Here is a 16,837-nt window from a genome sequence, read left to right as displayed (position 1 = left end):
GAATAAAATTTAAACCAAAGTAAGCCACTGTTAAGCAAAATTAGTGTGTCTATGCAGGCTTTTGGGCTTTTTAACTAAATCAGCTTTTAAACCAATTTTCAAGTAATTAGTGCAATCTTTTCATGCTGACAAACTCCTCGTCGCTCTGTTGCTGCAGTTCTTCGCCCTGTAAAATGGAGACGACAATACTTTCTTTCCCCAAAGAAGCATTGTAAGGATAAATCTATTAATGTTTGTGAGGCGTTACGAGATCCACGGAAAAGCAGTGTTCGCATGACGAATGATACTTGGTATCTATTTCTAATTTTTCCTGAAATTAATTTTTTTTTTTAACCCATAAATCTTTCTTCCCCACACACCCTCCTACGCTCAGGTTCAAGATCTAGGGCCAGCATTGTTTACTTTTAGGCCCCCTTAAGCCCCTTTACACTTTCAGACTGCTGTAAAGGGGCCCGGGTGTAAATAATAACCAGGCCTCCAGTGTCTTAAACATCATTTGTTTTTTAAAAACAAAGCTTAAGAAATGTTTTTTTCCTCCTCAGGTCATGAATTTGTCAGGTTTAAAACCAGCCGCAACAAAAAAGTAAACAATCAACAGTTGTTTCTCGAGCTTGTTCCTGTTCTATCATCCAAAAAAAGTTTATGATGAAGTATCAGGCATGAATACTCAGTTTATTAAAACAAAGTCAGCAAATGTTTGTTTATGGGAAAAGGGGCAGGAGGGGGAAGAGAGAGGACGTGCTGTTGTGAGCATAGGTCGAAGCATATACTGTGGTTATGCACGGGTGTGTATCAGTCTGCGTATTAGCATGTTGGAGGGTTTAGGGACTATATGTATGGTCTGTATAATGCTGGCCGGGGGTGGGGGGGTGACTGTGCCTGAACTCTGTGTGTGCTGCATATTTGGGGGATGGGGTACACACAGCTACTGTGTGCAAGCACTGTGTATATAATCAGTGTATGCATAGATGGGGGCCGCTATTTATGTGCATGGCTGACTGGCAGTATTGACTGTATGCAACTTATGTGGCAAATATTCATTCTGTGTAATGCATTGAAAATGCCTCTGCTTTAATTAGCTGATCTACTTATTTATAGACGATAGACTACAATATCAGTATTTTCCTGCAGTAGCTACTAAGTTACTTTTTAAAGCAGGTGATCTTGGGAAAGATTTAGGGTTGTCGTGCAATTTCTTGAGCAAAATTTTAATCACCGGAAGTTTTGGTTTTTTTCCCCCTGGCTTCTGTGAAGATTAACTTTTTTTTTTTTAATTGTTTGGCAGGTCCTTTTAATTGGCTGGAAAATATTCTTCCTGTGAAGTTCCAGTGCTCTGGTGCTTGAATGAGCACAGCATCCCATTGGCTGCCCATACCACCTCCTGATTGGCTCCAGATCCTGGAGGGGGATAGATAAGGCCGGCTATAAAAGCCCTGAGCTTTGCTCTTGGTCCCCCAGTGAGCAGGAGCTAGGGGTACAAGCGGAGCAAGGCTGCAGCAGTACTAAGTCCTTGACAGACTCCTTTCTCCGTGAGTGTATCCAGATCCGCATCTTTGCTGAAGCCGAAGCAAGAAGAGACACTCTCAAAAACTTAGCGGAAACTTGTCAGAGAATGCTCCAAAAGTCAGTTATTCTCCTGCTGCTGGTGATCAGTGCTTCTGCATCCTATGAAGCCGAACAGAATGACTCTGTGAGCCCCAGGAAAACCAGGGTTGCAGCACAGAATTCAGGTAACACCCCTCAAAGAGGGCTTTAGATACGAGAGCCCTGATGTGTTTAAACTGTTGCAAATGTGTCTGCTGCTAAATAGCTAGAGACTCTCCCTTCATGGCTGTTAGCAATAAATTATATAAGCAAAAATCCTAGGAAGGTGATTCGGTGTAATATTGATGCACAGCGAAAGGAAATAATCTCATTTCAGGAGATGGTTTATAAACCAGCATGTAATCTGCAAATGTGTATATCTAAGAGATATTAAATGAGTTACATGCGCTTTTTTCCCTGTCCATAAATATACTTTAATGTTAAATTCCTTGCTTATTAGCAAGTTAAAGCTCCTTCTTTGAAATATCTCTGTGTGTTCAAAGGGGGGAGGAACAGGATTTTTTTTTCTAATGCCACTTCAGAGAATGTAATAAGCTAAACATGTGTCCACTGTTAGCAGGTCATCTTAATTGTCTATAGATATTGGTCAGAATGGTAACATGGAAAATATGATCAGCACACTTACCTAACTAGCCTCTACAATAGATGAGAGGAATAACTAGCAAGTCATCATTAAATGGCTATACTTCGTGTGCTGTAGGTGTCCAGATGAGCTGAGCACATTTTATGTTCTCTTGAGCAATGGAAAAATAAAAAAATCTGTCTTAAAATATATGGTAAAGACAGTGGGGAAGGATCCTCTAATTTGGAGCTCATTAAGAGCTGTTTTATTTTAGATCTGCAGGGCTTTGCAGTACTATATGAGGGTGTTTGCTCAATTTCCTTTTGTATTTGGTTGCTATAGAAACATAAGATCTCTCTCTCTCTCTCTCTCTCTCTCTAGTCCACTGTGCCTAAAACAATAAAAGCCTAATGCATATTAAACCTGCTGAAAGCAAGGTTATAATCGGAACCTATCAAAACATATAGTTATGAAAACAACTTGAGATGGCCAGAGGTGAATTAGGAATAGGATAATATCAATCTTTCTCTCCAGGTGTGTAAGTGGTATTGGAACACAGGGGCTGCATTTCTTTTTCCCTCAAAAGATAGCAGTTGTAACAGACCCCTCTTTAGATTAGGAGCTAGTTTTTGGTACAGGTTTTCCTCTTCTACTCTGCATATAGCCTCCTGTCTCTGACATCTAATATTCTGATTTAAGACTCCAGGTTGACATTCTTCAGGGAAGTGAGTAAGTAAGTAACAAGATATGACAAAAAGTAGTGAATATGCCCTGCACAGGGACATGATTGAACAGACCTTCAGCTTGCTAGAAACGCTTAATACCTGTTAACTTTAGGGCAGTAATCTGATAATACAGTTGGCTCATTGTTTCGATACACCCGATATCATTTTTTAATACAGAGAAATGTTATGTTCTGCCGTTTACACACATTAGTGCCTATGTCCGAATTATTTTAATTACACGTTGATCTTCATTAGTTTAACTCCCTGGATCAAATGTTTATTCTACCTTCATGAAAACCTTTATCAGAGCTCTGCTCTGCTTATGAAGATATAAATATGAAGCAAGTAACCAGGGACTAATATATGGACTAAAACTTTCTTCTTCCTAGCATGATACAGTACTCTCAACAGCAGTCAAAGCTTCTCTCCCTTCACAATAGCCACAAGCATGAAAATGAAGTTATCACATTGGTTTATTTTATTTTTTTTGGCTAGTGTCCCTGTGCGCTACTGTTTCCATTTTTCCCTTTCAGCCATTATATATGATCTAGATATTGTCAATTCATCCGGACTGCCTTTCAGACTAATAGACTATTGGAGCTCCAGGGCTTTTAGCCGTCACACAATCTCCACTAGTGTTTCTCCTTCATCTGTGCCTCAGATGCACTAATTTTTTCCTAATTTTACATTAAGTAGGCTCTGCACAACCTTTACATAAAAACTGTGTAAACTCAAGAAGTAGGATAAGTAATGCCTCTGGTCAATATTAAATGAAACTGACCCGTAGGAAACATTTTTAATTTGTGTGAGTCTAGGACCTGCAACTGTCCGTTAGAAGATCTGTGTTCTGTTCCAAGTTTTGCTGGTGGTTTATTGCATGACTTCAATTAATAACTTGCCTGATATATCTCTTGTTTTTACTCCCTTCTCTTCCTCCCCCCCCCCCCAAATATCCTGTGTCACAGGATATCACTTGACTGTGTCTGCAAGAGACTTCTGCAACTTAATCATTGGTAACGTGCTTTGTGCCCTCAGATGAAGGGGGCTACAGAAGTGGGAAGCATTGTGTAATGTAGTAAGGTGTCCTATGCCTGTTTTCCAGCTGAAGTGGTTCGCTGTTTAAATAGTGCCCTCCAGGTGGGTTGCGGTGCGTTTGCCTGCCTGGAGAACTCTACGTGCGACACGGATGGCATGTACGACATCTGCAAGTCCTTCCTCTATAGCGCTGCTAAATTTGATACTCAGGTACAGTACAAGGCTAACCTCTTTTTCCTTTACAGCTTCCTCTTTATTCAGGCCAGGTTTACACCCTGATTTAGCAAAGTGCTTGCTTAATCCCCAGAGCCCTTAAATGCTTGGAATTGAGATTTTAATTTCTTTGGCCCTGATCCTGCAATGGGTTCTGTACAGGTCACCCGTAGTTCCTAATGGGCCTTGCTCCTACTTAGATGCTCTTGTGGGAACCAGGACTTTTGCTTTTTTGGCCACAAATCTATTCTTCGGGGAGATTTTCTACAGTACGTTTTCCACAGAGTGAGTGCTGTGTGTGAGGACTTGGCAGAGGTAGCCTTGTGGGGCAGAGAGCTAAATTTCCTCTTCAGGAGGAAATATAAACGTTCTTCTGGCTGTGTAACCTGGCACAGACGTGTGATTTGAATTGGAAGTCTTCAGCCCTGGGAATGCAAAACCGGATCAGCCTGAGTCTCTGGAGCTGCAGATCCCCCCCCTCCCTCCTTCTTTTCACATGGAATAGCTAGAGAAAGGGCATAAGTAAAGGAGTGTAATCTTGGCTTTGCTGGGGACGTTTACCCTCATCTATAAAGGGGGCATAATAACCACCTCTTTCAATAGGGGAGGGTGACACGGTTTGGAAGATCTCAAGGTGCCTTAAAATGAAACACCCCACATCAGGATGTGAGCCTCAAAGCCTGCTTGGGGCACTCAGCACCTTACAGGATTGGCCCCTCTATATGCGCTGTGACACCAGCATTTTCGGCCTTTTTGATGCTGTTGCTTAGACTGGGAAGCTCTTTGGAACAGGGAATAAGTATTGTGTTTGTACATTGCCCAGTACAATTGGGGACTGTTGGGCATTAATCACTATTTACAATAATTAGGAATACAAGCCAGTGGAACAAAATGCCTTGACTGTAAATGGGTTTCTTTATTGCTGAGTAAGCTTTTGACACATACCTAGCAGCAATTAGCAAAACCAGGATATTGGTTAACATTGTATGACCGACTTATGCTGTTGCACATTAAGATGATGCTGCTTCTAAATTTGCAGGGAAAAGCCTTTGTGAAAGAGAGTCTGAAATGCATTGCAAACGGAGTTACTTCCAAGGTTTTCCTTGCCATTCGGAGGTGTTCCACTTTCCAAAGAATGATCTCAGAGGTGCAGGAGGAATGTTACAGCAAACTGGACATGTGCAGCATTGCAAAGCGTAATCCTGAAGCAATCACTGAAGTTGTCCAGTTTCCAAATCACTTCTCAAACAGGTATGTGGCGGTTTCCTTACATGAAACATACAAGAACACAGAATGAAGCACATTTAAAAGGATGCTATCAACCTGACTCTTTTAATTTTTACATGTTCCAGATACAGCTCGCTTTAAATAGTACTTTCTGGCCCCCTGCTAATGTTTATAAAGTTCTGTACATTGGGGGAAACAGGGAAACTAGCTACACTAAGAGCTCTGAAAGGCACAAAGTGAACTTAAAGCTGAGAATTCTTTGGTTAACTTTGTTATACTTCTAGTGATGGCTGTTAAAGGGACACTCAACTACATGTCTGAAAATGTTGCATCTAATTCTTATGTTGAACGTCTCTTAGTGAATATTGCAGCTTAATTTCCTCCCAAGGCAACTCCACCTCTCTTCGCTGAAACAGTCTCATTCTGTGTTTAATATAAATAACTGAGAATGCTTTCCTTTAAAAAGGGTACCAGCTAAATGGCTCTTCCATGACTTTATGTTGTCATGACCCATTAGGTTGTAGGATTCTGAGTCTTCCCTACTCCCAATAAAATGGAAGGTTACTGTCATCTCAAGGAACAGGCAGGGTAAAGCTAGCGTGGGTATGTCTGCAATGTAATAATTATTTTGGCTTGGAGGGGGAGGGTTTTACTAGTATAGTTATACTAGTACAATCCCTAGCGTGGAACTTATTCCCTTTCCTATATAGGAGTAAGCTATAAACACCTGTCTGACTACATCTACCCAAGGGTCGGGGTGTTGTATCAAGTAACAGGCGTACATAGTAGACAAGGCCTTAATTTTATAATCTCTTCGGTATAAATGTTTAATTTGCATCCATGAAGAGTTCAAGTGACTTGACTCTATCTACATCTTTGCACCTTGTGTGGTCACTTACACCTGTTCTACCATTTCAAAGTGCAAGTCACGCCCCAAGGTGCAAAGCAGTGGAGAATCTAGCCCTAGGATAGGGTCGCTGTTCCTTAAGAGACCTGTCTTGGGATAAGATGTGGTAAAGGAAACTTCCACACACAGCCTTTGACTAGCGGTGAAGCAAAAGGATATTGTAACATGTTGAGTAACAAAAGAAGCAGGATTTCCCAGCTAATAGTTTACACTAAGTTCTCCTAAAGCATCCTGCTTTCCCAGCCCAAGTCCCAACATAGACACAAAATAAGAATGTGCCAGTTGGCACGGAATTCCAACAGGAAGTAGTTAAAGGGTCATGCAGCTTCCTCTGATTTAATCTCCAGTCAGTAGCCGTGAAGGAGGAAGGCCCTTCTGCCTCTAGACATGCTGTAGCTACTGAAATTAGATTTAAAAAAAAAATTAAAATCCATTCATTTAATAAACATCAGATTGTATTTCTATCCAGTAACTTTGCGTGCTGGAGAGAGAGCTAGGGAAGGGGATAGAATCTGAAAGTTCAGTTGATGATAAACACAATATATCATCATCATCCAATAGAACCTCTTCTGCAAAGGATACTAAGTGAGCAAAACTTGACACCAGGAAGAAGAGATGTTTCACTAGGCAGTTCCCAATCACTAGCTTCTGTGGTGCATTGATACATCTGCAGCAGCATAGAATAAAATGGACAACATTCTGTCACCCTTTGCATTAAGGTTAAATGTATAAATTCTTTGGCCATTTATGAACACCTCTGTTGATCCTTTATGAAGGGTTAATGCGTTGTCTGCATCCAAAAAGTCTCAATTATCTAACATTAGGACTTTTTGATAACCTCTCCTGATGTACCTGTAATTAGAGCTGTGCAACTAATGGATATTTTTGGTTCAACCTGAAAATGAAATTTTTCAAAATCTTTGCATCATCATGAGACATTTTTAATGTGCCAATCAGATTAAGTGAGGTTTTGTTTTCAATTTTTTAATAAAATTGAAGGCAACTTTGAAGTAAAGTGTTTAAACTTTTTCAGAATTTTTGTTTGGATCAAAAAACAATTTGGTGACCTCAACATGAATTTACAAAATGTTTTGAAGTTGCCAAAGATGCATTTTTCTCCTGGAGAAAAATAAAAATTCAGCATAAAAACTTCACCCAACTCTACCAAAAAACATAGTACTTTGCTTATGACCTCTAACCCTTTGTAAATGTCAACTTAATAGAAAGTTTCAACCAGAACTCCCTACTGGGATCGTTTAAGTTAACCATAGTACCTTACTCTAAACTCCCAGGCCTTTCACTTCACTCTCCAGTTGTAGCAGAAATATCAATGTGCCCTGACCTGTAGCAGTTGAAGAAGCAGCCTGCGGTAACATCTGTGAGAAAAGCACTGTGTCGTCGTCGTCTTCTTCTTCTTCACCCTATGGCCTTCTATCCTGCTCCATTATCCTCCTGGGCAGTAGCCCCCAGGACTTCTGATACTTCTACACCTCCCTCCAGTTTGTTCTCTAGGAGATCAGTATGATTGCCCTGAACCCCCCTTGTTCAGGTTTGCGCTGTCTGCTTAAGTGATAGGAAGAATCAACCCAGCTCTCTCTGCGTCCCATTGAGGAGAATTCTTTTGAGCACTGTTATTTCTCTGCTTGGACTCCAAACAGAGATGTGGAAACAGATCAGCACAAATTCCTGGCTCGCTCTCTCATAAACAGGAGAGCAAGGAAAGCATACTCTCAGGGCCTTGTGCTAAAATAAAATTCCACAGTAGAGAGTAAAAACTGCAGTAAAAGGGCCTGATTAAATTAACCAACTTTCTCTTCTTCAGCATGTTACTGCTGGTTGTAAATCCTAAAAATTCATCCTACTAGGAAGGCATGCATTTGTCAGGCTATTAGACCTACACTGACCTCGTTTTCTTCTTCAGCCCTTTCTAAAGACTACATAGAAGGGGGGAAAGGGTTAGTGTCAAATCTCCATAGAAGAGTCTTAAGAAGCATATAGAGATTCCTTTAGAGGAGTGGACATAGTGCTCAGTGCCAGATATTTCCGAGGAAGCTGCAAAAAAAAAAAAAAAAGCCCTAAGGCAAATGATTAGGGAATAACCTTTGCATAGGGGAATTTATACTCTGGTGTGCATAAGGGTCTATAACTTATTTCTGTCCATTATTTTATGGTCTTGATGTTACCCTTGTTTGTGGGGATGAAATAAGGCAGTTTACAATTTTGATGGTTCTTTACTAGAGAATAAGTCCTGATAAACCTGTGACCTTTTTGATACCTTTGCTCCTAGTCCAACACTGACTTGTCAAAAAAATCAGAGTATCATTTCTAATTTGAGCAGTAATTAGAACCCAAATTTGTGTATTTACCGTTCAGAAACTTTACAGGAGCACAGCTAGGACTAGTAAACTAGAATTTTGTCCCAGAAACACATGTACTGTAACTCCATGAATCAAAGATGGAGATGCGTACATGGTCTCTGGGATAGAGCGCAATCTATGTAAGTTGATGCTAATATTATAACTTGTGTATTGGCTATGAAGCTGTTACAGAGCAGGACCTGGGCCCACAGCCCCTTGCAGTAATAGCTTACAATTTCAATTCTCTCTTTCAAATGGATTTGTTCTAGCTTGGCATCAACACTCTCTCTCTCCCGTGCGATTACCTCACTCGTGGGAGAACAAGAATATAATGGGCAGTAACTGTCTTGTTCATATATCCAGGTATTACAACAAGCTCGTGAGAAGCTTACTGGAATGTGATGAAGAGACTGTCGGCACCATCAAAGACAGTTTGATGGAGAAGATAGGACCCAACATGGCCAGCCTCTTCCATCTGCTGCAAACAGACCACTGCTCTCAAACGCACCCCAGAGCAGACTTCAACAGGAGACGCATCATTGAGCCTCAAAAGCTAAAAATCTATTTTAGGAGCCTCCGAGGTGAGGGGTCTATTCCATCCCATGTGAAACGTACCTCTTCAGAAAGTGCATAATTCCTTAGGGGAGAGAGAATGGGTGTGTAGGAGATCTAAACATGACCAATATAGAAGCCTCTTTTTCTAGGAGAGTTAATACACCCATCCAAATGTACTGTAGGCTGATTTTAATAACAATTAGAAACTGGTTTTAGATATAGTCGTTCATATTTTCTATCCCTCTCAAACCAATTTGCATGGAACTAGGCTTCTGTGTTCAATGTCCCAGCTTTCTCCATCTCTCTTCTCTTCCCCACCAAAAAAAAGGGAAATCATAAACCTAGGCTTTTTACAACAGTCAGTTCTTCAGCAGACACCAAATTATCCACAAACTGTAGCTCAAACACCCTTGCAGTTTAAAACCAACTCTAATAGTTTAACCTTATGAATAGGATGAGGCTGATATCTTTAGGATAGATCCATTAAAAGCTATCAGTGGAATTTGTGTTATGAATCTGTGCTGGCCATGGACGAATATGAATGTCATGTTTGGATTCTTGGTCTCAGTGACATACAGTCTTAATCCTCTCTTGTAAAACTCCCTTACCCAGTTAATCTACCACAATCAGGTCTAGCACTTACGAAACATGGAGGACTGTTTGTTTAGTATTGCCCTGCATCTCAGTGCAAAAACGACAGCATGGGGTGCAAGACCATGTGGTGACAGCGGATTTTTAAGTTGGTCAGTCTTTGCATTGGTTTAAAAACCCCAGCATCTTTATGTACTGTATCTAACTGTTAAAAGCTTTAAAAGAATCCTTAACAAAACTGTCTTAAAACTAGAGTATTAAAGGTCTTGCTCTAACTGTGGTATACATAGTTTTAAAATCTGTCATGTACTGTACATAAATTCCAGAAGAGTCTGCTTAAAAGAAGCAGAATATAATAATGTTATTGCATATAAATTTAGTTTTGTACCTTAGCTTTATTTTTTTCCCCCTGGAAACACTGTCTCTGTCATGTTCAAAAGTACACATTCCTCACGGTGGCCTTTTTCTAATGAAAGAGAGAAATTGTTTAATCATGTATTAGAATTGGACCAGGCAAAAGAACTGGTGAGTAGCTATTCATACTCACCGATAGGCTGGATTCCGACCGCCCGAGCTACCTTCAGGGGTTACCACGGTACTGTACTTGCATCCCAGCTGGAAGTCCTGCTAAAAAGCAAATCTGGGAATTGTCAAACGGCTGACAGACCAACTCTTAAATATCACGGCTGCGCCACGCCAGATATGTCTAAAGGTGGCCAGGCAATCCAAAACACATGCATCACTGTGCCTGTTGCGAGCCACTTGAAGCGCAGGGCCTGCAAGCCTGCCTTTCCTACGATGCTCTTCTGAAAAAAAGATCTGAACAAGGCTTACAAGTTGGTTTTTTTGGCACGCCTAGCTGAAGGCCTCCACAGGAGCCTGTCTTGGGTTCAGTACGCCAGAAATAGCAACCTTGTGTGGTGGCTTGGGAGCAGCAGGGCTGATTCCAAAATCTACCCCGTTGGAAACTAGGTCTGGGGGGTAGCTGACTCTGATTCGGCTCGTTAAGAAGCGAATCAAGTTCTGTAAAAGGCTAATGGGGGGACATCTCTCTTTGCAGAATATAAAGCAATAGAACTTCTCAACCACAAAGCCTTTAAACAATGACTTGCTGCTAATATATTAAAACCAGATGCAGTGACAGCATTTCCAGAATTGCTGTCTTCATTAAATGTAGCCCGAAAGTGCTGTCGTAAAATTGTAAGCAGCAAAAAATGTTGCTGACAGTGATTTTTGTAATATATATAGAGATACTCTGAATCATGCAGTCCGGTTCAAGCTAGGTGCAACACTGTCAGGTATACTGGAATCCAACGTAAGGAGGATGCAATCCTACAAGGTGCTGCATGCTTCCCAGTGGGAATTACGGGTGCTCAATTTTACCAGGTGCAGGTGCTCAGCGCTTTGGGAGAGGTACTTTTTGAGATGCACCATTAGGAAAGGGGCATTAGAACAGGAAGTCTACCAGAGTTTGGGTATCAAGTACACTACACCGTTACATAGGGGCGTGTCTACACTGGGGATTTGCTCCAAATAGAGCTACCAGTGTAAGTGCCCTGGAGCTGTGGTCCCTTTACATACAGAGTGCAAAGCCGCTATTTCAACCAGTAAAACTCACCTTGCGAAGCAGGTCCAACACTTGCTCTCCGAACATTGTGGTGTTGGAAAATGGATTGACGGCTTTTTCCAACTATTTCTATAAACACTGCTTAAGTTTTTGTGTGTGTTTTTTTTTCCTAAGGCTATTTAAATGCCCAACATTTTGAATGTTAAGTGGAAACTTTTTTTGGTTGTCCAATCAGATCCCCAAAAGTAGAAAACATTTCCAATCAATTCTTAACAGTTTTTCACCTGGGGAGGACAGGGGAGTGGTCCTTTCCTGAGCAACCCTATTACTGTGGTTTCAAGCAGGGATAAATCTCATCTAGTGGCTTTACTTCCTCCCCCCAAGCAACTACTCAGCATAGAGAAAATCTAATTCACAAAAATATTTGAGCTGCTTAGTTTACGCCAAATGTCTCACTTTTTCCCCCTTGGCCTATAGTCACATGATTTTCTGTGTAGAGTCTGACTGTTTCACACCCATTTAATCTCCAATGCTTTTTTTTTGGTCTTGTGCTCACTGCAAAGTGATTTTCTTGGGGGTCGAGGGGCTTATCTAGAAGCGTTTGCATGATTCTCATTGTGATTTGTTTGCACTTTAGACATGTTTGTGCCATTATAAATTTGCATTATGTATTTATAATTTAATGATACTTAGGGGGGTTTGGTTTGGTTTGGTTTTTTTGACTGATTACTGGAATAAACAGTGAGCATATCTGGGATATGTCATTATTTATTGTTAAATTACATTTTTAAAGCTCCATATGTTCATATAAAGGTTATTTGAAACATATCATGGTAATGAGAGATGCAAGTTATTTTCTTTGCTTATTTTTATAATTAAAGATGCATAACTTAATATGAGGCCGATGGTGGATTCCTTCTGAGACAAAATAAAATGTTAAATTTAGTCTTTTTCTAGTGTCTGATTTTCACTAAACCTTCACTGTTTGGGAAGACTAAGATACTGCTGACTTGCACATACTTTGATTTATTGTTAAAGTGGGGTGGCAAAAAAGCCAACCAGGTAAACTTCCGATGCCCTTTCTAATGTGTTTGGAGCATTATAGGTACACAAGCTCCCGCCACACTAAGGAGTTGACAGTCAAATGTCTCTGGCTGGCAAGTCCCCCATTTTGCTTCAAGCAGCATAGGATCTGGGAAATGCAACAAAATATGGTTTTGTATTTCAGTCTGTGTCTTCCTGTCATTGTGGTGACACCTTACCATGCCCCGCTATCCGAGATCTGCTATTCAAATGCCACTGTGACCCTGAGGAGAAAAGCAGGGTTCTTGCCTTGGTCTCTCCACCTTGTTCCAACGAGAGGTGCAGCTATGTTTTCTTTCATTTTAAAGTCATGGTTCCAGAGTTGTAAACCCTGAAAGTGTTAGTTAACTAATACAAGGGGAGAATATCCCATGACTCCACACTGAGGGGCTGCCAGTAGGAAGACAGACAGGGGTCTGTCTACTTTCCAGCCCGTGTAGACTTACACACGAGCTCTGAATATAACCCCAGCTATGTTGTTGGGGGTCTGGCGCACGTACTTATCCATGGGCAGGAATTAGACCGCCGGCTGCCACGTGGATTTGACACCCAGGGTACCTCTCTCTAACAAATATGAGACCCATGAACAAAGCCGATAGAGAGCACGCTGACCAATTGATTTTAAGGCCTATTTATTTTAATCTCTGCATAGCACTGCAAGTGGTAAATCCACCCCTTCAAGAGGCAGTAGCTAGATCGACGGAAGAATTCCTCCGTCGATGAACCTAACGGTGTCTACAATGGAGCTTAAGTTGGCTTAACTACCTCTCTCAGGAGTGATTTCTTCCCACACCGCTACGTCCACGTACGTTTTAGGTGTAGACCAGGCTTTAGTTCCTGCTAGTTACTTTCAGCCCAAGTTCTATCTATCTCAGCGCTCATAGGGTCCTCCTCGCCCACTAATGAACTCTATCTTCACAACAGCTCTGTGAGGCGGAGCAGTGCTCTCCTCCCCGTTTGTACAGATCAGGAACTGAGGGACAAGGGACAGGTGAGCGTATAGCCCATGCTGCTGTGACAGTGTAGACATACCTCTGGGACTTACCCACATCACTCCATGGATGAGCTAGAAATTTGACCCAGGTCTCCTGCATTGCAGTCCAGTGCCATCGCGAAGGTATTCAATACATTTTAAAGGCAGAAGGGTGGTCTCGTGGCCAAGTGTTTCATGTCACCTCTGTCCACAGAGCAGAAGCACTTACTGGACTGCCCATTCCAGTAACTCTGACCTCATAAGATTGGATGCTGACAGTCACCGATTCAAATCCTGCTGTTCACAGGAGACTCTTGAAGCTTTAATAGAGAGAGATTGTGACAAAGCAGAACCATTAGTAAAATAAAGGTAAAAGCACTTTTTAGAGACCATCTTTATAATAGCTCGGCTATTACAGGGAGAAGAATTTCTTATTTTAATTTACAGGCTTCCTTCATCTTATCTCATGTCGCTCCAAGCACAGATCTCTTATCTACACATAGGCCAGAATCTCTCTCTAACTTTGCATGAAAGATCACAAAAATGAGGGTAGTCTTTACTGGAAAAGGAGAAGGGATGAAAGGAGACTTTGTTCACATTCACCGTTACGAAAGAGAGATCAGTCCCTTTTTTTTTCCACTGCCCCATAATATTAAAACAAGAGGGGGCTCAATCAAAGAAGAAAATGTATTCGAGCTGATTGAGAAAGGGGGAAATGATTTCATGAGCAACTTCCAAGTTGTTTCCATTTTTCAGGGTTCACAATAGAAACATTTTCAACTGACCGAAAGCCACGTTTTGAAATAAAAGCAGGCTCAAAATGAAATGAGCCATTTCATTTGACCTTCAATTAATTTTTTTCAGCACGCCCAGAAAAAACCCGTTATTCTCACAGTTCTAGTTACCACTATTAATAACTTTTGTTGCCTGTTGCAATACAAGCTAAATCAATGACGCTAAGGAAATCAGTGCACTATTGCTCTGCTTTCTACTGATGACTGATTCATAGGCTGTTTCTACTGCCAGCGATCTTACCTCAGCTATGCCTGCTGTCACACCACTGTGAGGAAAATGAGGCAACCCTCTGAAGGCTTTTATGCAAGCTGTCCAAATGCCAATTCGGTGACCCAGGTCCTTGAAGGAGCCCTCTTGTATCATACAGAAATAAAAATCTAAATAAATAAATAAATAAGCAGTTTGAAAAGCAGGAAATATTGCTGGCAGGAGTTTTCATTATACCATGTGTAACTTAAAAAATAACTTTTTCTTTTAAAGTCTGTTTGGGATTTTTCCTTTTTTTAGCAGTTTCCATTGTCTCTTTGCTCTCAAGGCTGCAAGCATCTAAGCAATGCTTCCGCTAGGCAGGAGGTTAGTACTTCAGCTAATTATCCTTCTGCTTCCCCTTTCAAGGATCAATGCATTTTCACTACCAGGAGTAAAAGCACAGTGTCATTGGTACGGATTGGGCTAATATCTGTTATTGTTCGAGAAGTGTACAATTGTTCACACTATCTGAACAGAGAGTCACCTCTGAAACTAATGTGATAAGTTTTTATATATATCATTCCTGGGCTAAAAATTGAATATGTTATTATATATATATATTGAAAATTGAAATATGTTATTATAAAATATTGAATATGTTAGCTTAAAGAGACTATGTATATATTCATCTGACATGCTATAGATCTTCAGATAGAAAATAACAATGCCATCTAATATTTACATCACGTTTTTCATCCTTGAGGATCCCAAAGTGACAGAAAGATGCTTACCCCTGCAAGGGCAGGAGAATAATCTATACCAGTATAAAGGGACCTTTCACTGTGTCCTCACTAGGGATTTGTACTGTCATAACTAGAGCTGGTTGGAAATTTTCCAGTGGATCAGTTCCTCCTCCCCCACATCAAAAAATGCTGATTTGAGAAAATCAAAACATTTGGCGGGAATGTACCGATTTCACGGAAATTTTTTATTAAAAAACTATCGGAGCACTCTGTTTCGACTTCATCATTTCGATTGTGACATACTTTATAATAGTCAAAATGAAACATTTCAACCTTATTGAAACCAAGAGCTTCAATACAGTCACTTCAGTATTTCCCAAATGAATTATGAATTGTTCTGGAAATTTCTTTTAGCTGGAAATTTCAAAATGTCAGAATTTCTCGTGGAATGGAAACTCAGTTTCAACCAGCTCTAGTTATAAGTATTACAGTAAAAAAAAAAAAAAAAACACATAGCTCAAACTGCAGTAGTGATATCAGTACAAAACTATGCCCAGATTAGGTTTTAGAAGAGTAAATCGCCTCTAAATGATGAACGTGGCTTGCAGTCAAATCACCATCATCTTAAAATGGAACAAACAAAACAAAGGATAATTTGATTTGACTCGGGACCAAAGGATGTGATTGACTGACTGATATTGTCTATATTTTTTTTTAAGCTTCGTTATATAACCAGGGGGAAATCATCTCAATTTTTCCTGGCCCTCACCCTTCCGGCTTTCTTTATAGTTATGAGGAGAGAGAAAAAAAGAAACAAAAAAAGAGAAACCTTTGGCACGTAAAATGACTTTGTATAAAATGGCTGGGTGTGAAGTTTGGGAACTCACTTCACTTCCTAACTCTGGGACCTTTCTTCCTTTCTTAAGAGGCTGCCGTCTATATTCATGTATGTTGTCTCTGTCACCATCTTTCAGCAAGTGTGACTTAAAATAAATTTTTTTTTTAAAAAAACTAAAGTAGGATGATGAAATATAATGCAAGGTTCAAACTGCAATGTAATTTCTAATGCCCCTTCCCATGACACAAGCAACTTGCTTAAATGAAAAGGCAGAAAAGAATTAAATGGATAAAGAGACGGCTGTTTCGACAGAAGTGTAGAATATATGGCCAAGATTTATGACAAATGATTTTGGGGGCTCAGCTTGAAATGCCTTAAAGGGGCCTGACAACCAGTGGGTGGATGCTTGGCAATTCCTGAAAATCAGACCTCGTACGGTGGTGTATGTCTGGCACTAGTCATTTATTCAAATCTTGGTCTTATATGCGAGTAAGAGTCGCAAGTGCAGTTACGTCAGCGAGGATAATACGGCCAGGGCTAGAGATCCACATATTTCAGGGAAGTAGAATATCACTTGCTAGGATCCTGAAGCAACACCCCAATTGCACAATTATGAGAGGGCGGGATTCACCTTCCATTGGAACATCTGGCTACTTCTGGTGACAAGAATAGAGGGAAGCCTGGTCTGTCCCAGTCTATGTTCCTGAAAATGCCACCAGCGAAGTCAAAGTAACAAATGCAAACCGGATTCAAATCACCATGCACTAAAATGGGTGTCACACTATTGCAGATACAACATGAGCTGTGGAAACTTGCAGTGCACCTTAGTCTCACACAGGACAACATCTGGAAGGGTCACGCCCACTGGGATG

General features: G+C 40.7%; 1 protein-coding gene across 1 annotated transcript; it reads left to right on the top strand.

Annotated features, from left to right (window-relative positions):
- The first annotated feature begins 273 nt into the window (after nucleotides 1–273).
- STC1 (stanniocalcin 1) lies at nucleotides 274–9,265 on the top strand. Its single transcript, XM_077805550.1, has 5 exons — nucleotides 274–290; nucleotides 1,459–1,730; nucleotides 3,995–4,137; nucleotides 5,180–5,391; nucleotides 8,995–9,265. Exons 1-5 carry the CDS (start codon nucleotides 274–276, stop codon nucleotides 9,263–9,265), a joined length of 915 nt encoding a protein of 304 aa, XP_077661676.1.
- Nucleotides 9,266–16,837: the final 7,572 nt, after the last annotated feature.

This window comes from Eretmochelys imbricata, chromosome 26 (genome assembly GCF_965152235.1).
Source record: "Eretmochelys imbricata isolate rEreImb1 chromosome 26, rEreImb1.hap1, whole genome shotgun sequence".
NCBI lineage: Eukaryota > Metazoa > Chordata > Testudines > Cheloniidae > Eretmochelys > Eretmochelys imbricata.
This window is presented reverse-complemented; position numbering and strand designations above follow the sequence as displayed.